General features: G+C 45.6%; 1 protein-coding gene across 1 annotated transcript; it reads left to right on the plus strand.

The window, feature by feature from the left end:
- Window positions 1-1,660: 1,660 nt before the first annotated feature.
- On the plus strand, window positions 1,661-25,317 carry LOC125523544 (sodium/calcium exchanger NCL1-like). The gene is made up of 7 exons (XM_048688572.2): window positions 1,661-2,079; window positions 2,779-2,970; window positions 12,932-13,113; window positions 13,234-13,379; window positions 13,464-13,731; window positions 24,514-24,813; window positions 24,921-25,317. The coding sequence occupies exons 1-7, from the start codon at window positions 1,818-1,820 to the stop codon at window positions 25,167-25,169; spliced, it is 1,599 nt and encodes a 532-aa protein (XP_048544529.1). The 5' UTR covers window positions 1,661-1,817; the 3' UTR covers window positions 25,170-25,317.
- The last annotated feature ends 226 nt before the right edge of the window (window positions 25,318-25,543 follow it).

Consider the following 25,543-nt stretch of genomic DNA (forward strand, 5'->3'; position numbering starts at 1 on the left):
TCGGCCTGGTTCATTGGTTTCATGGGCCACCCTGATGCATACTCGACGGGCCACCCTGTTGCCTCGGGCCATATACCTTATAATTAGCACTAAATTTTCTTTTGGACCCTGTAGCACAGGCTAGAGGGTTGGCCCATTGGGCTCCGCCCCTGGAGATAAGAGATCACCTTGAGGAGCGGGCGACTCCTTGGGCCGGCAAAAAGCTCGAGGGGTATTGAAGGAACGCGGTGAGTTGTCGTCGGCAATTCCTATTTAGCGCCGCAGGCGCCGGTTTCTACTGTTTTTGCTAACCAGCGCCTGCAGCAGGATCTCGTGGGCCGGCCCATCTTTCATTTTCTTCCGCTCTCTAAACTCTATGGCCGCTGCTGCACGAACGCCGGCCACCCAGCCGCCAGGAACAGATCATGGGAGATGAGAAGACTATAGGATTGGGATCTGGGGTCGCTGTTTTTTTTCTCGAGTAGAAAACTAAAAAGTCACGATCACGTACTAGAAGACGAGCTAGGATTCGAACACCGCATCGCTGGTTATCAGTGCTCGTGGCATGACCAACCCGACTACCTCACTAACTGTGATAACAAAAACGTTTTTCGTCCATTTATACCTTCCATTTTTCCTTTTTTCTTTCTTTTTCTTTTTTCTCTGTTCTTTTCTTCTTTCTTTTTCCAAATTCGTAATTGTTTTCTTCAAATAGATGAACTTTTTTTCAAAATCCATGAACTGTTTTTTGGAAACTCTTGAACCTTTTTCAAAATCAATGAACTTTTTTTTCCAATTTGATGAACTTTTTCATTTGTTTGAAATTTTTCTCAAAATCGATGAACTTTTCTTCAACGTTGATGAACTTTTTTCAAAACTGATGAACTTTCTCCAAATCCGATGAACTTTTTTCGAATTGATGAACTTTTTTTATTCTAATCGATGAACTACTTTCATTGTTCGATGAACATTTTTGAAAATCGATGAACTCTTTTGAATCTGTGAACTTGTTTTTGAATACATGAACTTTTTTCAAATTCGATGAACTTTTTTTTATTCAAATTGATGAACTTTTTTTATTCAAATTGATGAACTAATTTTGTTGTTCGATGGATATTTTTTGAAAATTGATGAACTCTTTTGAATCTGTGAACTTTATTTTGAATACATGAACTTTTTTATTTGTTGAACTATTTTTTGAGTACGCGAACTATTTTTGCATAAGCATGAACTTCATTTGTAATATGTGCACATGTTTTTAAATAATTGGAAAATCTAAATGCTACCGTGTAATGCGAAATTAATAATGCGTCTTTGTTTCTATTCTTTTAAACTTCACGCTCTAAATAATCACTACAGTTTGGCTAATCAAGTGGTTAGCCTCGTTCTTTGGAAGCGAGGGGGCGCGAGATCGATCCAAACTCAACTTAGGGTTGTTGGTTTGGACAAGCTGAGTACGAATCACGAGGCGTCGGTCACCTACAGGGTTAAACATGCAAGTACGTAAGTTTTTTGAAGGGACTAGATGTGCAGTTAAGGGCTAATATGAAGGTTGGTTAGAACAAACTATACCTCAGCTGCCCGCAAGGTCGATGATAGAAAAAAACAAAGGTGCATATGGGCCAAAGCGTCACCCTATGCCGACAAGAAAAGAACAATTCTTGCTTTATTCAAAGCACCTCCAAATGGCAAAAGGGGAGTAGGGGTTGGGTGCATCTCACTCCCGGCAAGCCATCCCAAAGAGAGCTCATCTGAGGGAGGAAAACTAACAACGCCACTATTATCACACATATTATGAAATCCTAGACACAAGTACGTCGGTGGATCGGTATCCGACCATGAACCACGTACGCTCATCCTCCACGGCGGAGACATGCGCGCAGACGTACAGCTTCCTCCCCTGCACCACCACTGCGCTTGGCAACCTCTTCCTGGTTCTTGCCTACGGCATCCTGAATTACAAGGTGCGAGTTTCCTTCTTGACGGCCGGGAGCGACTTGCTGCTGGAGACCATCGGCCCTGGCTATGTCGGCCACGGCCACATCGTCACGCTCCTGCTCCCGATGCTCGGCGCCCTCCCCGACGCGCTCCTCGTGCTCGGTACGTCCCCGTTTTGCTTCCGCCTGCTAATGAATGGATCTGCTGGGTTCCCGTTGAACCCGAGGAGGCACATCTCACCATTGCGCTCTTTTGTCGGTGCCATTGCTGAATAGTGTGTCTTCGCTTTTTCTTTTAACCGAGCATTAACCCCTTTCCATTCATTTCTTAATGGAAAAAATTCCGAGTCAAAAGTAAAGAACACAGGAAAGGAGCTAGTCGTAATGGTACTATCATACCAAGTATCATGCATGTCAATTAGGCAATTTTAAAAAGGTGTCATAGAATTAAATGAAGAAAAAGAGGGTTGAGTATCATATCATGATACCATATCATAATAAATGCTATGCTAGTAGAATTATGTGTCATGCATGTCAATAACTAAAATACTGCATGATACTAATATAAAATACTACGCATTAGGAAGGTAGTATTATATACTGATATCATATGCATGATACTAATATATGATACTCCTCATTACAACCAGCCTAAGCTAACAGAAAACACTGCTCGCGCCCGCAATCGAAACTCAAGCAATGAGACTAAAACCTGTTAGCACCTAGATAGAACTATCCTACCACGTTCACTAGCTAGTACCTATGCTGAATATATAGTGTGTCTTCGCCTTTTCTGAAAGTACATGTGTATGTCTAAACCAGGATTCCGAACTAGTCTCAGTTCTATTTCATATATAAACAGCATCTGGCCTCTCGGGAAGCGGAGAAAAGGCACAAAATCAGGTTCTGGTCGGAATGGGTCTGCTTGCTGGCTCCACGATCTTTCTTCTCACCGTCGTTTGGGGGACTTGTGTTTTTGCTGGCAAGTGTGACATTGGGCCCAATGGTGCTGCCATTGATTTAGAAGACAATAAAGGGTGGTTCAGTTTTACTGGTATGATATCTTCAACTACTCTTATACTTACCCAGCTTTTACAAGAAGCATACGTGGTTAATTTGTTTTACAATAAGCTGGCGCGTCACTCTTGTTGATTGAGTTTTATATTGGCCATGCTTCCTTTTGCTTACCTTGTTTTTGCTTTAGCTGCATGGTTCCACGCATCCCCGTGCTCTAACCATTATGCTGACCGTGGAAAATTGAGATGCCCATAACTTGCAATGGATTAGTAGAATCTTATGCTTACCAAACATATTATGGTTTAGACATGACCAAGTCGACCAACATAATGCAGCAGCCCCAGTAAGAACATATCTACATCTAAATGTCAACCACATCACATAAATCAATCTCCAAACATCCGAGCTATGTGAGTTGGTGGTGCTAGCATGCTAGATTGGATGGAGTGTGAATGGTTAGCCACTATGCTCCAAGGGGAAAATTGCATTTTGTTTTTAGAACGAAGACGCCAGGTGCGTCCGGCTTTAAATTAATAAAGCCCCAACGGCAGAGTCATAGCAATAAGTCTTACAACACCCAAAAGCCACATCGGGCCACGCACAGGATCAAGCTGAGAGAAAAAGTTACTATCGCGTTACAAGGCATCGCCCGTACTGAGCACGCAGGCTCGTCAAGCACTCAAAAGAGACTACGTATACCACCGTAGTCATGACTCCCTAGCTGCCGCGTACACTTGCAGAATTCGTTGTTGCGCTGTCTTGATCAAATCAGCATCCTTGCGCCTCCCCAACGGACTCCACTGCTGCAAAAGAAGATTGCATTTGAAGATGATATTAGCCGGATGTGTTGGCAAGGTCCCCTCAATCGTGAGTTTATTCCTAGTTAGCCACAAGGACCAGAGAAGTGCCCCGACACAGCTCCACACGACCCGTTTCGTTGAGCCTTGCAGCGCGCCTAAAATGTGAATGAGTTCTGCAGCCGAGCGAGGGTCCCACTGGACTCCAGCCGCGGACCGCACTGCGCTCCACACAAACCGCGGTAAGGGGCACCAAAAGAAGACGTGATTCGCGTCCTCTGGATCCCCGCACAACGCACATGGCCCATTGGCCGGTCCATTTCGTTTGGCCATGTTCAGGGAAGTGGGGAGCTTATCACGGAACATTTGCCAAAGAAATAATTTGATCTTCAGTGGCAACCGCGCGCTCCAAAGCCCTGCAACCACAAGCTGCGACGGCCCCTGGCACAGCTTTCGGTATAGAGATTTGACCGAGAACTTCCCAGAGCTGGTGAGCGCCCAGCTCACCGCGCCCGGTTGGTCCGAGAGCACCACCCGATCAATTAACTGCCGCAGGGCTACTAGGCTGGCCTGCTCTGGCCCCTGGAGTTCACGTTTGAAATGAATCTCCGAAGGGGTCGATCTCAGCGCATCAGCCACCGACATGCCTGGATCCACGGCGATGTCGTACAGATCGCGGAATTCTTCCCATAGGGGGCGGGAGCCTATCCAAAGATCTGTCCAGAAACACGCAGAGCGCCCATCTCCAATCGAGAACTTAGCCCCCAAGGCAAAGGCCGACTTGACCGTCTGGAGATCATTCCAAAAAGGCGAGCCCCTTGCCCTACCTTCAAAGAAATTCCCGTTGGGGAAGTACTTGGCATTAAGGAGATCAACCCAGAGTCCGGATGCCCCCTGGACAATTTTCCAGATCCACTTGCACATCATTGCGATGTTAATCAGTCTAGAGTTGGTGATCCCGAGGCCCCCCAAGTCCTTGGGTCGACACACCCAAGCCCATTTAACCATATGGTATTTACGGTTCGGGCTAGTTCCTTCCCAGAAAAATTTAGACCGCGGCGTGTCAAACTTTGCATGCACCCCCTCTGCAAGCAAAAAAAGGCCCATAGCAAACATAGGCAGGGAAGAGAGGCTTGAGTTCGTGAGAACTAGCCTGGCCGCTTTTGAAAGGAATTTACCCCTCCAAGGGCACACCCTACCCCTCACCTTAGCACATAAAGGTTCCCAATCCTCTATCGCCGGCCTTTTGATGTCAACTGGAAGGCCTAGGTATGTCAGCGGGAATTTGCCCACCTTGCAGTTGAGCAGGTCCGTTATACGCTTACCCTCCTCCGGCTCAACCCCCATCGTGAGCACCTCGCATTTATGAAAATTTATTTTGAGCCCTGACATGAGCTCAAAACAAATAAGAATCACCTTGACCGACGCAATGCTGTGGTGGTCTGGGCGAAACAAAAGCAGCGTGTCATCTGCATATTGCAGATGCGTCACTCCCCCTGGAATGAGGTGGCCTACCAACCCTTGGATATGGCCAGCTTCGGCTGCTTTCCGAAGCATTGTGGACAGAGCGTCCACAACAAAGTTGAATAGGAGAGGGGACATCGGATCACCCTGCCTGAGCCCGCGTTTGTTCCGGAAGAAATGCCCTATTTCTCCGTTCACCGAAACTACAGTTTGGCCTCCCGACACCAACTGCATAATACAATGGACCCAAACGGCAGAAAAGACTCTACCGATAAGCACTTGCCGCAAGAAATCCCAATTCACACCGTCGTATGCTTTTTCGAAATCAAGTTTCAGCAACACCGCTGTTTCCTTAGTGCGCTTTAGTTCATGAACGATCTCTTGTAGGGCGAGCGGTCCCTCTAAGATGTTGCGGCCTCGGATGAAAGCAGATTGGTTACGATTAATCGAGCGGTGAGCGATCGGACCTAGCCTATTGGCGCACGCTTTTGCACAAATTTTAAAAGGCACGTTAATGAGCGCGATCGGTCGGAATTGTCTAATATTGCCTGCCCCTTGAACCTTCGGGATGAGCGTTAAGACGCCAAAATTGAGGCGCGAGATGTCAACCATCCCCCGCATAAACCCGTTGCAGATCTCGAAAATAGGGCCCCTAAGCATAGGCCAGAAGCGCTTGAACATCGCCACCGGCCACCTGTCTGGGCCTGGCGCCGTGTCCACTTTCATACCGAGAAGGGCGGCGTCGATCTCTTCTGGCAGAAACGCAAGCCCTAGCGCTTCGTTTTCACGGTCCAACACACGTTGCGAATCCTCCCAAATGTCCGCGCGGAGACCCGCCCCCTGGGCCTCACGCGAGCCCATCAAATTGATGTAGAACTCGTAAATGTGTCGGGAGATATCCTCCTGTCGCAACAGAAGCCCCTGCTCTGATTGCAACCTTAGGATGGAGCACTTCCAACGACCCCGTTAGCATAAGCCTGGGAATACTTAGTATTGGCGTCGCCCTTCAGAACCCATTTCAGACCACTTCATCGACGCCAGTATTCTTCCTCCGCGTGAAGTGAAGCTTCGACCTGACCCTCCAGGTCATAGCGATGAGCCCATTCCTGCTCCGAAAAGGCCCTAGCATCAGCCATTGCATCAATCCTTGCGATTTCCACAAGGATCGTGGCGCGGCGCTCTCTGTCAGTCCTCCCTAGGTTTGCGCCCCATCCCTTGAGGCTAGCCCTGAGACGACCCCCAACCGCGTTCCAAAACTCCATCGGGCCTCTCTAGGGCCCTAACGAATCAACGCACGCCCACCACTTCGCTCTGAAAATCTCCTCGAAGCCTGGAACCTCGAACCAGGCTGTTTCGAAGAAGAAGCGTGAGCTGCGTCGCACCCTGTCCTCCCCCGAGGAATAGACGAGCAGTACATGGTCAGAGCCTATGCGCGTCTTCGCGACCAATGTACAGAGAGGGAAGCCCATTTCCCACTCCGGCGACATGAACACCATGTCCAGCACTGACCGCACCGGATCGAGTTGTTTATTAGTCCAAGTGAACCTCGCGCCCGACCTGGCCACCTCCCTAAGGGCCATGGAAGCAATGGCGGAGTTAAACATGGCCACCCTAGGCCAGTTTATATTGCTGTTGTTCTTGTCGGCTCCCGATCGGATAAGGTTGAAATCTCCACCCACCAGAACAGGGAGCGTGGCCGCGGTCACCGTGGTGACTTTGGCCTGGAGTTCTGCCAAGAACTCCGTCGAACGAGAGTGATCGGCCGGTCCGTAGACTTGTATGACTACTAACTCACGAAGCGAGGCACTAATACGAAAATGTGTCGCGGTATAAAACGAGCCTACGTCCCAGTCAATAATCTCGTACAGGGCTCGGCTCAAGCCTAGCAGCATGCCACCTGAGTGCCCTACCGCAGGTACGTGCTGCCACTCGAAGCGCTCCAAAGGGTCGATCGCAAGCAGTTCGTGGAAACGAAAGTCCGCCTTAATCGTCTCTTGAAGCCCTACGATGTCTATGTCTTCTTTGCGCATGTATTCTTTAAGTTGGGTGCGGCACCCCGCGTGGCCGAAGCCACGAATATTCCAGAACAAGGCTCGCATCTAAATCACGCGATTCCGGAGCCGGACACCCCTGGAGGTGACCGCTTTTGCCACTCGCCTCGTCTTGCCCCTGCAAGGCGCGGGAGAGGGGGCAACCCCTGTTGCATGTCCCCCCTCTTCGGGCACAGAGATCACCACGGCGTCCCCTCCCTCGGGTACCCGGGGTCTCTGCTCAGCACGCTCTGCAGCGGCGGCCGCGAGCGCGGACTGCGCTAACTCCTTAGCGCGCACAAGCGAAATTAACTCTCTAACCCCTCCTACACAGGTGGGATCCACACCGCTCGCATCTAACACCTCATGCAAATGATCGTCCGAGAAATCATCAAGAACCATAAACCGAGGGGTGGATTACCTGAGATCTCCATGTTCTTCGGGGCTTGGAGGAGTTGCGCCCTCTGCAGCGACGGCATGTTGCCCTTGGCCCCCTTCGAACGCGAGCTGGTGCACACCGGCGCCACTAGCACCGTCTTGGTGTGCTTGGCCTTCGAGATCATCCCCGTCTTGGAGGCGTCCTGCAACAGCTGGTCCACTGGGGGAGGCGCCATCGAGGCCACCAGCGCCATGACCGACTGCCTTGGAGTGACAGGCGCCCCCAGCGTCTCCATCGCGCGCACCGCCTCCGCGCTGACCTTGCGCACCGCCGTCTTCTTCATGAGCTTCACCGAGCCGCTAAGAGGAGAGCCGCGGCCACCAGAGGTAGGAGTCCCGGCGGGGCGGGGGCGCGAGGGAGCAGGGGAGAGGCCGTGCGGGGATAGGCCACCATCCGCACCCGCGGCCGCCATGGGGGGGAGAGGAGACCGACCCCAGGTTGGATCCATATTGGTTGGGGATCGAGACCGTCATCCCAACTGATCCCCCAGCCTCCGCCGCCCTCGCCGTCATTGCCCCATCCACCTGAGCAACAGGGCCCGGCGCGGAGATCCCCAGCTTGTCCCACGCCGCCATGTCAACGGAGTCGTCCTCCTCCATGCTCGCATCCTGCTCTTGATCCTTGTCCTTTTGCTTGTCCTTGTCCTGCTCGTCGGGCCCGCGGCCACTGGAAGGAGGCGGAGGAGGTGGGAGGGCAGGGGCCGCCGGGCGAGACTCCAACTCCGGCTCGAGCTTGACGTTGTACCCTTCTCCGTTGAACCAGATCTGCACGGAGCCCCGGAGCTTGGCCGGCACATGACACGCGAAACGCATGCGCACCGGCCCGGATCGAATCAGGGACAGCTCATCCACCACGAGGGGCCGCCCGATCATGGTCGTGGCCGCCATCAGACGCTCCGTGCGCCGCTGCTTCGGGGGGATGCCCCACATCTTAACCCACACTTCCGGCATCGACAGCGCCTTGGGCTCGGCGAGGACCGCGTCGCGAATGTTCGCCGTGATGTTGTTGATGGGGAGGAACAGCTTGCCGCTGTGCGTCGCCATCCTCAGCAAGGCCGGATCTGGGAACGCCACCGAGAAGCAGTCCACGTCGAACGGAGCAACCTGCCAATCCCACTCCCCCTCAAAGAGGTGGGGGAGCTCTGCCTCCAGGATTTCTTTCGACAGGACGCCGGGCGCGGCCGACACCAACGCCGCGTTGACCCCCAGCAGATCCGACGCCCCCGCGTCCGCCTCCTCTGGGTACGGCAAGCAGAAGAAGACGCCCCCCGCGAAGGCGTGGCCCATGGTCTGGAGCACCAGCTGCTTGCCACGCGTGGGGCAGTACGCCGACGCATGGCCCTCCATGCTGCAGAGCACGCACAGTTGCTGGAAGGCGCACTCGTTCTGGTAGTGGCCCGTGCGCCCGCAGCGGAAGCACTCCGGCCCCGCCAACTCCTCGACGGGGATTGGCTCCGCCGCCGTGCCTTTGGAGGAAGAGGGCTTCCGCCTTCATCGCCGGCTTGTGCTTCTTCATCTTCGGCTTGTTGAACGGGTCGCCCACCCGGTCGTCGCAATGGGGATGGAGCTATTCCTTGCGCTTGAGCTCCAGCCCCTTCTTCTTGTATACCTCCTTCCTTTTCTTCTTGCGCTCCTGCTCCTTGAGCCACCAGGCAGGGGGAGGCCCCCAGCCGCCCTCCTCGCCGGCGCGCTCCGCCGCCCGCACCTTAGCTTGCTCGCGCAGATCTCGCTTGCGCCGCCGTTCCGCCTCCGGATCCGGCTCTGCCCACTTGTCCGCCTGCCGATCCGCCTTGGATCCCATGGCGACGACCTCCGTGAAGGAGCGATCCAGGGGTGGGGGAGGGGGAAGTGGGGAGAGAGAGCGAGTGACATGACCGAAGCGCCGCACCTCTGCGGGAGTGGCTGGAAACCCTAGGACGCAGTCAGTGGCGCCCCGGCGGATCCATAACCACTTAAGGACTGGCCGCACCACAGCGGGGGCGGGCCTGGGCCGCACTAGGCAGCCCACGACCGCCCGTGTCGCTTCCGCAACTGCCCCGTCCCCCTGGGCTACACACGGCACGGATGGGCCCGACTGGCCCGGAATCAAGGACCGGCCCATCAGCCCAGCCTCACCAACCTCGCCAACCCTAGGCCAGGTCTCGAGCGGCTCCGCCGCCGCCTCCGCCGCCGCCACCCTTGGCCCCGCGGCCGGTGCTACCCCACGTGGTGTATCTGCCGCCATGGCCGGCCCCATGGCCGGCAAGGTAGCAGCTGCCGCCGCCACGGCAGGCACGACCTCGTCGTCCCTCCGCACCGAGCGGGCGCGCGACGCCTCCACCGCACGCGACGACGGCGCCCGTCCCGACACCCCTGGTCTGCGGACGCCCCGACCGCCTGGTGCAAAAGCACCGCGTCGCCCAGCTTTGAGGGAGCCCCCAAGCTCCTCCGCCAAGGCTACGAACGCACCCACCGACGGCCTGGACCCTGCACCACGCCGACCGGCGGAATCGCCACTACCAACACACTCCTCCTCCTCCGAGACCTTGTCGTCACTTATCTCAGACGGCGCCCAGAACCGACTCCCTTCCCAGCGCGGGGACGGCCCCACGCCCAGCGCCGCCGCCGGGGCCACGCGCACCGGCCGCCCCGACGACCTCACCTCCGACCAGCCCGCCGACTCACCTGACACACTGGGGCGCGGCGCGTCGCCCGCCCCATCGCCACCCACGTCGCCAGGCCATACAGGAGCCGTTGGAGGCATCATCCCAGTATATATGACTGTATGACCCTCCTCCAAAACTGCATTTTCTAGTGGAAGATGTATGTAACGGCAAGCATCCATCGTTCAACACTTTTTTTTTTTGAGATCTGTGCATGTGTATGAGTGTTATGTTGGAAAGGAGTGAGGCGTTTTGGCTCCAGGAGCATCTGCGCCTGCGCTGAATAAAAAAATCAAAACAAATAGTAGAAAATTTTAAAAAAAATCTAATTTTTTTTGGCATGGTAGATAATTTGGTGCATGATGTCCGATCCAAATTCAAACCATTTGGAAATATGAGTAGCTCTCGGCAAAAAAGACAAATTTGGGGTCTGTTAAATAGTGTACTGTTCGTATACTGTTCTGACCCAATTTGTCTTTTTTTGCCGAGAGCTACTCAAATGTCCAAATGCTCTGAAATTTGTAGTGCACCTCAAGCACCAAATTATCTACCATGCACAAAAAATTTGGATTTTTTTATATTTTTTTATGAATTATTTCTGACAAGGTGCAGATGAGCCCGGGCTCAGAATTAGATATACGGAATACAAGAGAATACCTGTGTATGTCAGTGTTTTGTCGTCTTGCCAGAAAAGAGAAAGAGAGAGCACAGAGAACGACGATGCATGAATGTTTTATATTTTTCTCTCTCCCATGCAAAAAAGCAATCCTTTTATTTCTAAGTGATATATTAAATAATTCACTTCTTCTAAACCGAAAATTCATTTTCTAACATGACTTAAAATGAAATTAATTTCCAATATTTCAGTTTCACATTGATAGTTGTGATGTGAGATTCAATTTCATATTGATAGTTGTTACAAATCAATGTTTTGAAAATAGTTTTAAAATATTATTGAATTTGAAATATGTGCATTTTATTGAAATGGATGCAATACTAAAATTGGTCCGGAAATTGAAATGCAACTGCTATTGAAAATCATATGCTAACAAGGTGATATGGTAGTGTGGCATACAATATTGAAATGCATTCGGTAACAATGTGAGCTGGTATAGAAATGCATCTAGTATTGAAATGCATTTGGTACTGAAATTTATAATTTATATTTCACTTTATAGTATTGAAATAGAATAAAAACTGTATTTAATTTGAAATATGTGGAAGTTATTGAAATGGATTGGGTACTGAAACTGGTGTGGAAATTGAAATGCAGCTGGTATTGAAATTCATATGCTAAGAAAGTGATATGGTTGTGAAACATAGAGTATATGATATTGTTTGAATATATGGAATTCATTTCAATTTTCAAATTCAATTATTCAAATATATGAAATTAATTAACATTCATTTAAATTTCAATTATTGAAGCATACGGTGTGAAACTATGTTACTGATGAAATGTATGGCATAATGTTATAGATGGAATTCATTTCAATTTCAATCAATCGAAGAAATAATTTAAAAATATTAAAGTAATTTCAGTTCCAATCAATTTTGTGAAACAAGAAAATTTAAATGAGTTTTAAAAATATTCAATATTGATCATATTTGAAAGATCTTGGCGTCGGGATTCGAAATATGTATAAACAAATCAAAAAAATTCTAGTTTGAAAGATGGATCATATAAAGAAACAGCAAGAAAAATAATGCTAATGTTTTCCATGGGAGAGGGATGGTGAATGGCAGAGTCATGCATGCACGTACGTCCTCCTCTCGCACACGAAAGGTGATGTGACCCTCTGATGTGCCTTTAATATTTCTATACCACCTAAGAGGAAAAGCAAATACATAGAATACCACATGCATATGAGTCCAAAATGCACAGATCTTGAAGCGAATGAAATTTAGATATTTATCCGGTACATACGTCATCCGTTAGAAAAGACTTTGGCATGCCAAGGGGCAATTGAATAAAGGATGTTGAATAAGCAATTGTTGTACATCCAGTGGTATCTCAATTTCAACAAGAGCACATTAATAACTGGGCTATTTGTTGCCATTGGTGGCATACATAGCCTTCATAGTGCCTAACCTATGCTCCCTGAACATATATGGCTATATATTTTGCGGATCAAATGTAATCGAACGAAATCATGGTGCTTGTTTGGTTATTTTGCAGATCAAATGCTACCGAACAAAATCACGGTGTCTGTCTAGTTATTTTGTAGATTAAATGCCACAGAACCAAATCATAGTGCTTGTTTGGTTCGTGACTAACTTCTCCCTTGTTTGCCAACCTATTTTTTTTTACCAAATTTGCCTAACTTTAGTTGAACATATTCTAAGCCACACTTTGACTTGCCTAAAAAAATCTTACCACATTTGTTTGTACTACATGTGGGGCTCATCTTGACAAAAAAAATTCTTCCCTTAGGTGTGGGCGTGTGGCTAGAACCAAACACACGTGTAAGTCAAAGTTTGTCTAACTGGAGGTGCAATAAAACGTTGCAATGTGGCAAAATAATTAATCTGAAAGTGTTGTTCTTACGAGCTCCTCTGCATGCACTTCCCCAACAGTGTGGTTAGTAGTTAATCATGTGTTGCATCCACATTGTTTCGCTTCGCAGGCAGTGGTATTTCAACCGACGACGAAACCAGCTGGACGGCACGAATCATGGCGATTTGTGTTATTCCTTTCGCCATTGCACTTTTCCCAAAAATGTTGAGAACCCAGCCCGGGCATCGCCTACCAATCTTGCTGGCTAGCATTGTATCATTCTTGCTTGCACTCTCCTACTGCATGTTTCAGGTACATCCATTCCATCTGATGTTCTTTTGCACGTTCAAATAATGATGGCTACATTGGTACATACGTGTACATCTAGGTTACAAAGATCTACTTGACAATGCTAATTTTCTCAAATTATAGATCTTCCTACCCTGGATCCAGCGGAGGCGACTCGCGTTTGCAAAACATAGGCATGTAATCTCTGGCATACTAAAACATGCCCAAATGCAAGCGCTCGGACGTCTGCTAAACGACGATGGCACGCCTAATGAAAATGTGATAAGAAAGTATTATGCTTCAACTTTGTTTTGTTCTTGATATGCCAATGGAACACTCATGAACATGATGTACTCCTCTGTGCCAATGCGCAGATTGTTCTACAAGATTGACAATGATGGTAGCCGCGACCTGTCACGAGCTGAGCTGCATGCCCTTATCATTGGAATCAACTTTGAGGAGATTGATTTTGACAAGAATGACGTCGTGGACAAAATCATGGACGACTTCGACACATCAGGCAATGACACAGTAGATGAGGAAGAGTTCCTCGCAGGAATGAAGATATGGATAAATGAGGCCAAGAGAAAGGTGCAGGCTTCGGGTGCGTATGCTAACAAGTTCATCAACGACTACCATGAGGTAATTTGCATTAAATTACTATGAGCCAATGATTCTCACGCACAAACTGAATAATTTAGAAAATCAAATGAAGTCTTACTAAAAACTAAATAATGTTTTAATAATTGTCCAATCAAAATTCTCTAACTTTGGTGAATAAGTTTTTCGATAAAGGGTGCTATTATTAACTCAAAATGTACCATCAAAGGCAAATAATAGATCAGAACACAAATATGATAAAGAATAGACTCGGGGACCGTAGATTTCACTAGCGGCTTCTCACAAAAAATAGCACACGATGGGTAAACAAATTATTGTTGGACAATTGATAGAACCTCAAATAATTATGACGATATCCAGGCAATGATCAATATCTAGGCATCATGTCCAAGATTAGTAGATCGACTCCTGCCTGCATCTACTACTATTACTCTACACATCGACTGCTATCCAGCATGCATCTAGTGCATTAAGTTCATGTAGAAACGGAGTAATGCAATAAGAACGATGACATGATGTAGGCAAGATCTATTCATGTAGGAATAGACCCCATCTTGTTATCCTTAATAGCATCAATACGTGTCTTGCTGCCCTTCTGTTACTGGGAAAGAACACCGCACGGTCGAACCCATGACAAAGCACCTCTTCTGGCAAGAAAATCGATCTAGTCGGCCTAACTAAGACAAAGATTCGAAAAAGAAACATGAGACTATAAATAATCATGCATATAAGAGATCAAAACTCAAATAACTTTCATGGATATATAGATCTGATTATAAACTCGAAGTTCATTGGATCCCAACAAACACACCGCAAAAAGAGTTACATCAGATAGATCTCCAAAAGACCATTGTATATTGATAATCAAAAGAGAGGGAGAGGAAGCCATCTAGCTACTACCTATGGACCCGTAGGTCTATGATGAACTACTCACGCATCATCGGAGAGGCACCAATGAGGATGATGAACCCCTCCGTGATGGTGTCTAGATTGGATCTCATGGTTCTGAAACTTGCGGCGGCTGATAACCTACAAGTATAGGGGATCGTTTGTAGACTTTTTCGATAAATAAGAGTGTTGAACCCAATGAGGAGCTAAAGGTAGAACAAATATTTCTTCAAGTTCTATCGACCACCGATACAACTCTACGCACACTTCACGTCTGCTTTACCTAAAACAAGTATGAAACTATTTTGCAAGAATAAACCTATGAATACTTTGCGAGAATAAAACTACAAATAAATTGCAAGATAATAAAAGTAGATAGCTTTTGTCAACAAGAAAGTCATTTTTCCCTAGGCAATCGATAACTAGACCGGTAATAATTCATGCAATTTTATACGAGGGAGAGGCATGAGCTAACATGCTTTCTCTACTTGAATCATATGCACTTATGATTGAAACTCTAGCAAGCATCCACAACTACTAAAGATCATTAACGTAAAACCCAACCATAGCATTAAGTATCAAGTCCTCATTACTCCCATACGCAATAACCCACTTATTCGCGTTCACATTTCTGTCACTCCGGCAACCGACAATAAGAAAATTATGAACATATTGCAACACCCTACAGCGGGGACCCCTCACGTTTGCGTGAGACGATGGGCACCGTAGGAAAGCACCACAAAAAATATACACTCAAACCAACCACGATCATCAATTAGCCCATAGGATAAAACAGATCTACTCAAACATCATAAGGTAGCCATAGACCATTGGGAAATAATATATAGCGTTGAGCACCATGTTTAAGTAGAGATTACAGCGGGGAGAAGGGGTGTTACACCGCTGCATAGAGGGGAAGAAAGTTGGTGTTGACGGTACCAAGATTGATGATATAGATCGTCGTTACGATCCTTGCCCCGGCGGCACTCCGACGCCACCGGGAGAGAGGGGGAGAGAGCCCCAATCCTCCTCCTTCTTCCTTGGCCTCCCCCTAGATGGGAGGAGAGTTCCCCCTTTGGTCCATGGCCTCCATGGCGGTGGAGGGGCGAGAGCCCCTTCGAGATTGGATCTATCCCTATGTTCTCTTCTGTTTCACGTTCCTGTTTTCTAGCCCTTCACCGTTTATTAAATGCCTGGAGATCCTTAACTCCGATTGCCCAGAGATTTTAACATGATTTTTTTCTAGATATAAGCTTCCTTGCGCCTAAAGTAGAGCTCCAACCGACGTACGAGGTGAGCACAACCCACCACCACGTGCCTGGCCCCTGGGGCACGCCCTGGTGTATCTTGGGGGCTATGGGCCCCCGTTTGCGTTGATTCCAAGTCCCAAAAATCACATCTATTCCAAAATAATTCTTCCTAAATTTTTATCGTGTTTGTACTTCGTTTGATATGGATATTCTGTAAAACAAAAAATATGCAACAAATAGGAATTGACACTGGACACTGGATCAATAGGTTAGTCCAATAAATCATATAAAATGTTGTGAAAAGTATGTGAAAGTTGTGTAATATTGGCATGAAATAATCAAAAAATTAGATACTATGGAGATGTATCAACGGCTGGAATTGTGTTTCGTCGACTCCCCTGGGGTTTCTGGAATATTTGGGGATTTATAGGGCGAAGAGGCGGTGGGGGGGCCACCGAGGTGGGCAAAACCCACCTGGGCGCGCCTGGGTTGGCATGTACTTAATCTCTAGACATCTACTCAATATCTGCATCTGACTTAGGACATAAAGGTGATGAAAATTTGAAGTGTGCAGCTAATGGAGTACTCACCGGCTTGGCATTATGCATATTAAAACGACGAAGAACTTTATCAATATAACTCTTCTGACTTAGATATACTTTTCCAGACGGTCTATCTCTAAATATTTCCATACCAAGTATTTTCTTTGCTGCACCCAAATCCTCCATCTCAAACTCATTACTCAATTGCTTCTTTAGTTCATTAATCTCTGACATACTCTTTGCAGCAATTAGCATATCATCAACATAAAGGAGCAAATAAATAGTTGAACCATTGACAGTTTTCAAATAGACACAACTATCATAATTAGACCTTTTGAAACCTTGAGAGAGCATAAAGGTGTCAAATCTCTTGTACCACTGTCTAGGGGATTGCTTCAATATCCAGACAAGCTTTTGTTTTCCAGGAATAATAAAACCTTCAGGTTTTTCCATATAAATATCCTCTTCTAATTCTCCATGTAAGAATGCAGTTTTAGCATCCAATTGTTCAAGCTCAAAATCATGCATGGCAACAATACTGAGTAAAGTGCGAATAGAGCTATGCTTCGTTATAGTCAATACCTGGAATATGGCTATAACCTTTAGCAACTAACCTTGTTTTATATTTTGTCTCATCATTAGGAGAAACACCTTCTTTCCTCTTGAAAACCCACTTGCAACAAATAGGTTTCTTCTCTCTGGGTCATTTTACTTAATCCCAAGTGCCATTCTTTTCAAGTGATTCCATCTCATCATGCATAGAGGTCATCCACTTATTTCTATCACCAGAAATAATAGCCTCGGAATATGAAGAAGGCTCAAAATTACCTTCAATTTCTTTGCAACAGATGAAGCAAAAGAAACAATATCGCACTTTTCAATTAACCTGTCAGGTTATTAGTACCCGCCTAACTCTGTCACGTGCAAGATTCCAACTGGGTGGAACAATATGCCGATTTGGAGTGGGAGTGACATGATCATCATTAACTACGGGTTCATCATGTGCATCAACAATTTCATTACCAGATGTATCACTTGAATCAATAACATGCTCCTCTTGAAAAGTAGGCTCCTGAACAATAGGCTGCTTCACTCTCAACAGGAACTTTAGTAGATGAAACATCACGTAGCATAGCAGATTCATTAAAGATAACATTTCTGCTAATAACCACCTTCTGGGTTTTAGGACTCCACAATTTAAAACCTTTAACACCATATTTATAACCCAAAAAATGTACTTAATAGCCCTAGGCTCCAACTTCCCATTATCAACATGAGCATAAGCAGTGCAACCAGAAACTCTCAATTGTGAATAATCAGCAGGTGAACCAGACCATACCTCAATAGGAATTCTCTTATTAAGAGCAATAGATGGTGAACGATTAATCAGATAACAAGCAGTGGAAGCAGTCTCAGCCCAAAAAACACCTATGCAAATCTGCATTGGACAACATGCAATGGGCTCTGAAAATAATGGTCCTGTTCATACGCTAAACAACACCGTTTTGTTGAGGAGTATAAGCAACGGTGTAGTGTCTGACAATGCCTTCAAACTTGCAAAAATTCTTAAATTGGTTAGAACAGAATTCCATACCATTATCAGTGCGAAGTATTTTTATCTTCTTTTCAGTTTGTCTCTCAATCATAACCTTCCACTCCTTAAATGCTGAGAATGCTTCATATTTATGCTTCAGTAAATAAGGCCAAACTTTTCTCGAATAATCATCAATAATAGTCAGCATGTAACTAGCACCACCTAGTGACTTCTTGCGAGATGGTCCCCATAAATCAGAATGGACATAATCAAGAATACCTTCGGTTGTATGAGTCGAAGTGTTGAACTTCACCTTTTTGTGCTTGCCGAAGATACAATGCTCACAAAATTTCAATTTATCAGGTTCATATCCATCAAGAAGACCTCTCTTATTTAACTCTGCTAAACCAAGTTCACTCATATGTCCAAGACGCATATGCCAAAGGTTAGCAGCATCACAATCAGAATTCTTTGAAATAACTGGAGTAGCGTTACCTGAAACGGTAGAACCTCGAAGGTAATAAAGACCATTGGTCGAACTTAATTCACCTTTCATCACAATAAGGGAACCTTTGGTGACTTTCAAAACACAATCTCCACCTGAATACTTGTATCCCTTTGCATCAAGGGCCCTCATAGAAATAACATTTCTCTTCATCTTCGGAATATACCAAACATCTGTCAAAATTCTAATTGTGCCATCAAACATCTTGTTTCGAATAGAACCTATGCCTTCAATCTTGCATGGTGAATTATCAAAACCCAAAACGGAACCAGTAGTAGTGGAATCAAAAGTAGAAAATCAATCTCTGCGGGCACATATGAAAAGTACATGCAGTGTCAAGTATCCACTCATCATTGGTCTCAGCACATCCAGCAATAACAACAAGGGCATTATCGAAACTATCATCACAAGAAACATTAGCAGAATTTTCACCTTGTTTGTTACCTTTCCTCTTTTCCTTGTTCTGTAATTTGAAACACTTTGAGATGTCATGCCCGTCTCTCTTGCAATATCTACAATATTTGTTGTCTCTGGATTGCGACTGGACCCTGTAGCCATTTTTGCTTTTGCCTCTGTTTCCATTATTGGAGTTCTTCTCCTTTGTCCTGCCACGAACAGATAATCCCTCGGCTTCAGATGAACTCGAACCATCATGAGGCATCATTAATTTCATCTTCTCCTTAGAGTTCAAAACTTCATAAACTTCATTAAGTATGAGAGTATCACGACTGTATAATATGGTGTCTCTAAAATTGGTATAAGAACTTGGCAGTGAACAAAGTAACATTAAAGCGGTATCTTCCTCTTCATACTTAACCTCCATTGTAGCTAGATCAGATATGATCTCTTTAAATTCTAAAATATGATTCAAAACATTACCTTCCTCGGGTAACCTGTGTAGAAATATGATTCAAATCCCTTCCAGCTTTAACCATAGAGCGGCGTCAGTTTTCTTGCTCAAACTTCCTGCAAAATATTCTTCCCAAAGACTTACAATCAATTCTTTTCTGCTCATCAGTCCAGTCCTGAGTTCTATTCTTTCCAAAACTATCCAGTGCTTCATCATAGTAGGACTGTGCCAACAACGCCCGCATCTTGACTTGCCATAGGGTAAACTTTGTGTCATGATCCAGCAGCGGAAGATCGTACTTCATTGATGCCATGAGTCGATAAAATATGTGTTCACAATGTAGTATAAACCGGTAGAAAAATTCTGGACATAATTAATTTGCGGTCAAACGGAACTAGAAACAGTAGCACCTGATAGCTTTGGAATAGATGTAGCGATTAGCGATGACAGAGATGTAGCTTTCTCCGTCACCGTGCGAATCAACCTAAAATCTTCAAAGTGCACGTGCACATTTTGGAGAAAACGAGCGGCCACGTTCTGCCACGCACATGCATGCGTAGGATTTGTCTGCTAATGCATATGATTGATCATTAAATGTAGTCAGATTTATTATATTCAATGGACAACAAAACAGATTCACGGGTATTTATTCCGGATCTTCAATTTTTAAAGAGTCATATCTTTCAAACCACGTGTCGGAATTCAAATCCGTCTTCACCGTTGGGTTCTTCATGACGAGATCTTTGAAACTAGATCTCATATGGGTATGTTTCAATGAAATTTTTTTGGTGCCAACTTGGATGATATATTGTGCAACTTTAGTACTGTATTGTGTAACTTTATTACTACATCGTGCAACTTTTTTCAAAACTAATGTTTGAAGCTGCACCTTCGTATGAGGTTGCAACCTAGAAACCACGAGAACTTTGATCTGCAACTAGTCTATTACCCCGACGAAAGTCGATGTGCAACCTCCTCTTGTAATGTAGTCTAGTTGCAGGTACATTAATGTTTAGTTGGCTTGTAATGTAGTCTAGTTGCACACATATTGATGCTTTGTTGGCTGGAATACTAGTTGCACACACATATGCTCAGTTGGCTTGTAATTTAGTCTAGTTGCACACACATTGATGTTTAATTGACAGGACACTAGTTGCAGATATATTCTCAGTTGGCGCGGCAATGTAGTCTAGTTGCACACACATTGATGTTTAGTAGACATGACTATTGGCACACACATATGCTCAATTGGTACGGCAATGTAGTCTAGTTGCACATGCATTGATGTTTAGCTGGTAGAAAAACTAGTTCGTCGAAACATCCAGATGCAGGATCTACTTTTGAAGAGCATGTCGCGAGGGTTTCAACGGCGAAAACGGATCTAAATTTCGACGCATAGTTTAGAAGATATGTCTTCTATAATTTTGAAAACAAAAAACTAATGCACAAAAGACGAACATAAGAAACATTAATGCAGCGGCATGCAAACGTCATTCATCACGTGAGGATAGACCACATAGGATGATTAATTAGCAGTATCCCGCCTTTCATGAGACTAAGGCTAGCTATAGTGGGGATAGACCACATAGATAGTAACTTAATTAATCATAGATAGTAACTTATTTAATGAGGAGAGAGGTGTTTGGAGTAACATAGCGCTTCCCGAGATAAAATGAGTCTATAAGGCAATAAATGAAACAATATATGACACTACTACTAAGATATTTTGCATTATGAAGATAGTAACTTAGACTAGTATCATATGCATGACACTAGTATAAATTACTTCTCACTATGATCAGCCTAAGGAGACGGACACTTACTTTATTTGGCCGGCCGCTAGCAAGCCCCCGGCCGCCAGCTAGACGGGTCCGCGAATCAATTAGTAGTTCCTTCCTTGTGCGATGACCTGGAGCGGGAGGAGAAGTAGTACTTGCAGGTGTGACGCCGTTGTAGCTCCACGCGCGACCGATCGAGAAGAAGCAGAATGCACGGATTGGACTGCATGCCGGACTTGGCGAAACGATCTAATAATCGTGTACGGCCGCGCACAGAATAAATCTGCCTTCAAATTGACAGATCGCCACGACGCGTGCAAGCGGCGCGAACAGAAACTCTAATTCTCTCGTCTTAAAAAACTTGCAGGGGCGATTTTACCGTACGGGCACTCTGGGCATGTGCCCGGGCTCGACGCCGTCAATTTCCCAAACTTTCGAGAGCTTCCGAAACCACAAGAATCGCAAAAGTTGCTCATATAGGCTGAAAACTCGTGAAAATACGCTGCAAACTAGAAACTGCTATATAACTGGGCCAACGTGCTCATTTTCTTGTCTATTGGGCTTTCTTAGAACAACCAGGAGGTCATGCACCCGTTCGTAACGTGGGCCACAACCAACTCGAGAAAATCAGGAGAGGAATCGATCGATTTGTTGCCTGTCGAGTAGAGACGAGGAACTCGGGGAGATGGGAACGGGCGCTCGCGCGGCACGCCCAAACCCTAGCTCGTTACTCCATTCTCGAAGACGATCTGGCCACTGGTGGAGGGCGGACTGCCGGAGGGCACGGTGAGCTGCAAGAGTGTTGGCGCGCGGCGGGGCCACTACTCTGTTGGGCAGATCACGTATAATCAAAAGTGCAAGCGCCGAGGCGGCGGCTCCTCCTGTGAAAATTTCATTCCGTCTCCGGCGGACGGTGGCTCTTTGCCGTCCGCAGTAGCCGTGCCAGCAGCACTGCCAAGTGTTCGACCAAAACAAAGCCGCGATCAAGAGGCAGCTAGCACCAAACTGTCAAAGAGGGCTACCGCGGCACATGATAATTAGGTGAGTCATTCTCTGTAGTTTTACGAAAAATTATGCAATTTAACATTGATTGTGTCGATTCAAATTATGTTTGTTCAAATTTCAGAATTGGGCATATTTTGATAGATCAGATATGTGATACTTGTGATTTTCGAAAAACCAAAATATTCTTTAGCTTACATTGTGCCCGGGCTTTAGCAATTCGCTAGCTCCGCCACTGAAAACTTGTATTTACAACTTGGCTCTGTATACCATTTGTTAGATAAAACGAGATAAAATGAGACACGAGAGACACAAATTTTTACGTGGAAACCCTTGAGGGAGAAAATCACGGTCGCAGGAAGGCACAATCACTATGAGAAGGAGTATTACAAGCACGAAATGACAGGCCGTCTTAGATGTGACTACATGAAATATATATGAGGGCAATACATGAGAGTCCTTAAAGGACAAATAAACAAATTGTACTCGTACGCGTCGGTACTAACGGAAAGGTCCATACTGTTTGTATTACGTCTAGTCCAATACGATACTAAAATTTGGATTATAATTTAACAGTGTACATACCGCGTGGTCCATACATTTAAAGGTACTTCGGTGCACGGCGTTGGAGTTTCGTTCCCCATGCCTTTAACTGTCTCTGCTGATCTTTTTTTAATCAAGAACTGTACCTGCCGATATCTGAAATAAATAACGAATGAGCCCTCTTATAACGAAAACCTAAATGATAGCTTACCAGTTCTAATAACGAATGAGCCCTCTTATAAGGAAAACCCAAATGATAGCTTACCAAATGGTCCAGACATTTAAAGGTACTTTTAATAACAAATGTTGTACAAACAGAAAGATTGTAGGAAAACAGTATATCAATTCTAAAATCTTGCATTTGATTGCCAAGCTTTAATTATGTTTTCTATTGTGACATTTTCAGAATATTTATAATTGCGAATATAAATTAGGGGATTTTCATTCATGATTCTTTGGCTACGAATTTGTACTATATTTGAACTCGTACGAACGTTTTGGTTACTGGGCGGTAAATTCAGTTACCAGACATTACCACATTTCCTAACACCCCCGCAGTAAACGTGCTTACCAAGATAAAAATAATGAAAATTTTGAATTCAATCACTTAGTGAAAACTAAACAAGTTGGTCTCTCCACAACAATATATGAGACGGTTCAGTCGTAACTATGTTGTCTTCACTCCTCGAGGTAGACTGATTGATATCCTTGCCATTTTTATGAGTTCAGGACCTACTATTTGTGCCGTATTTAACTGGATATCGCGTCTAACTGTAAATCGCAGTCCCCTATGTAAATATTGTCTATTTGGTGACCAAACATTGACTTCTACTCCCTTCGTTTAAAAAGGATCGCATCTTAGTTTTCCCCCACATTGGAACGCGTATTAGGAAACTGAAGTGCATCGAGCCAGTGGATCCATGGCTATATATATGAAATTGCCATGTCATATATAGTCACCATTTATAGTTACTCATACAATAAAATTAGTTATAAGGTTGGCTATTTTTCACTTTCTCTCTATCTCTTTCTTTATATTTATTGCAATTGTCTAGAAGTACGCATATAGCTAGGCTTTTTCATGAGAGCCCACTCCCACTATTTTTTTCATGTCTCTCTCCTCCACATAATTAAAAGTGCCATGTAAGCGGGTTACAAGTCCATTATTGTACTTGCTCTAATAGGGAGGAAACTAGAAACAAAACCCAATGGTGTAAGCTATGTAGCAATGGTGTCATCTATGCCATTTAGCATTGATTAGTACGAGATTAGTGAAGAAAAATAAAAAAATTACTGGTCTCAGCTGACACCAGTGCCTCTATGGCAGCTACGTCTCCATTTCTTAACTCCTTATTGTACGAGTTGTCGTTTTTTCTTGAAAATGATGCTTTTATTGACTTGATATCACATCAGTGGGATATAAGCAAAATTTGTTCAGGTCACATCTCACTCAGTCACTCTCACCTTTGCATAGCTAGGAGCCTAGGATGCACATAGCCAAAACACATTCCAGTTGTTGCTGAGATGTATTCCTTTTTGAAAACGAAGTTTTTGAAAACATATACGAATGGGATGTTTGAAATCAAAACATATACCTTCTTGGTTTTCCGCTAACGTTTGATGCATGATGTTGGATGGCAAAAGGTGTTGGGACCGTGTGGTCTGGATATTTAAAGGTGTTTCGGTGCACGGTGTTCGAGTTTCGGTCCCCATGCCTTCAACTATCTCTAATGATCTTTTTTAGTACCCACCGATATACGAAATAAAGAACGAATGAGCCGGCTTATTAAGGAAAATCCAGCTATAGCTTTCCAAGCCATTCTCATTTCAAAAGTAAAAGATCAGCATCGCAGATTTGCCCTAACTTCTGAGAAAGAAATGCACTCCCAACAAGCGGTCTTGATCCTGCAGAGAACACGGGAGGAACACGATCAGCTGGCGGTAAGCGATGAAGAGGTGGAGCCTGTGGAAAACCCCGGAAGAATGATTGTCAAGGCCGTGGGTCTCATGCTTGTGGGTGCTGCCATCCCTGCCGCGTTTGCGGACCCACTTGTCGACGCCATATACAGCCTGTCCAAGGCTACACACGTATCGTCCTTCTTCGTCTCCTTCGTTGTGCTCCCGCTGGTGAACAACTCCAGCGAGGTCGTCTCTGCCGTCAGGTCCATGAGAAAGAAGAAGCGAAGGAGCGCTTCCCTCGCTTTATCGGAGGTGCCTCACCTCCACCATGAAATCACCATGATGCATGCATGCAACCTTTGTAAACTGGACACTAATTGGGGTAATATTTACTACCACCGTACTTTGTTAATTTGCAGGTGTACTGTGTTGTGACTGTGAACAACCTGATGTGCTTGGGCATGTTCCTGGCGCTGGTCTATGCCCGGGACATAACGTGGGACTTCTCCTCTGAGCTGCTCATCATTTTGCTTGTCTGCATCGTCATGGGCCTCTTCACGAGCTTCCGGACCAACTTCCCTCTCTGGACGTGCCTGGTGGCATACTTGCTCTACCCACTGTCTCTCGTCCTCGTTCACATTCTCGACTCGGTTTTCCATTGGTCGTAAAACGAACGTCTCTGTCCCAGAAACCAACCGCGATATGTACTCTTAGTCTTATTGTGACCTTGACTCATTATTGGTTTATCACGGCTGAATTCAGAGTTTTACTGAAGCTCAGCAACACTCAGCTGTTGGTGTGATCAACCGGTTACATAATGAGTAGTATTTTAAGAAGATAACTTGAGTTAATCATCACTCTAAGTCATGTTATCGATCATAAATTTCTTATCTAACTTGCTTTTTTGTATGCTTGTTGACGATGACTTGTTGCTCCAAATGGACCATCTGTATGTGCTTCTATGACTCTATTTGGTTATGTGCTAGTACGTACTACATCAGATATGTTCATGAGATTCTTATATGCGGTAGTTACTGTAATT

Source organism: Triticum urartu, chromosome 7A (genome assembly GCF_056163025.1).
Source record: "Triticum urartu cultivar PI428250 chromosome 7A, HENAU_Tu73, whole genome shotgun sequence".
Lineage (NCBI taxonomy): Eukaryota > Viridiplantae > Streptophyta > Magnoliopsida > Poales > Poaceae > Triticum > Triticum urartu.

What these genes read in the sequence shown, in the direction of transcription:
- LOC125523544 (XM_048688572.2), top strand. Translation starts at nt 1,818, where the DNA reads ATGAACCACGTACGCTCATCCTCCACGGCGGAGACATGCGCGCAGACG. An exon ending in AGGGTGGTTCAGTTTTACTG is followed by an intron (nt 2,971 to 12,931) that starts GTATGATATCTT and finishes TTCGCTTCGCAG; the next exon opens with GCAGTGGTATTTCAACCGAC. An exon ending in CTTCCCTCGCTTTATCGGAG is followed by an intron (nt 24,814 to 24,920) that starts GTGCCTCACCTC and finishes GTTAATTTGCAG; the next exon opens with GTGTACTGTGTTGTGACTGT.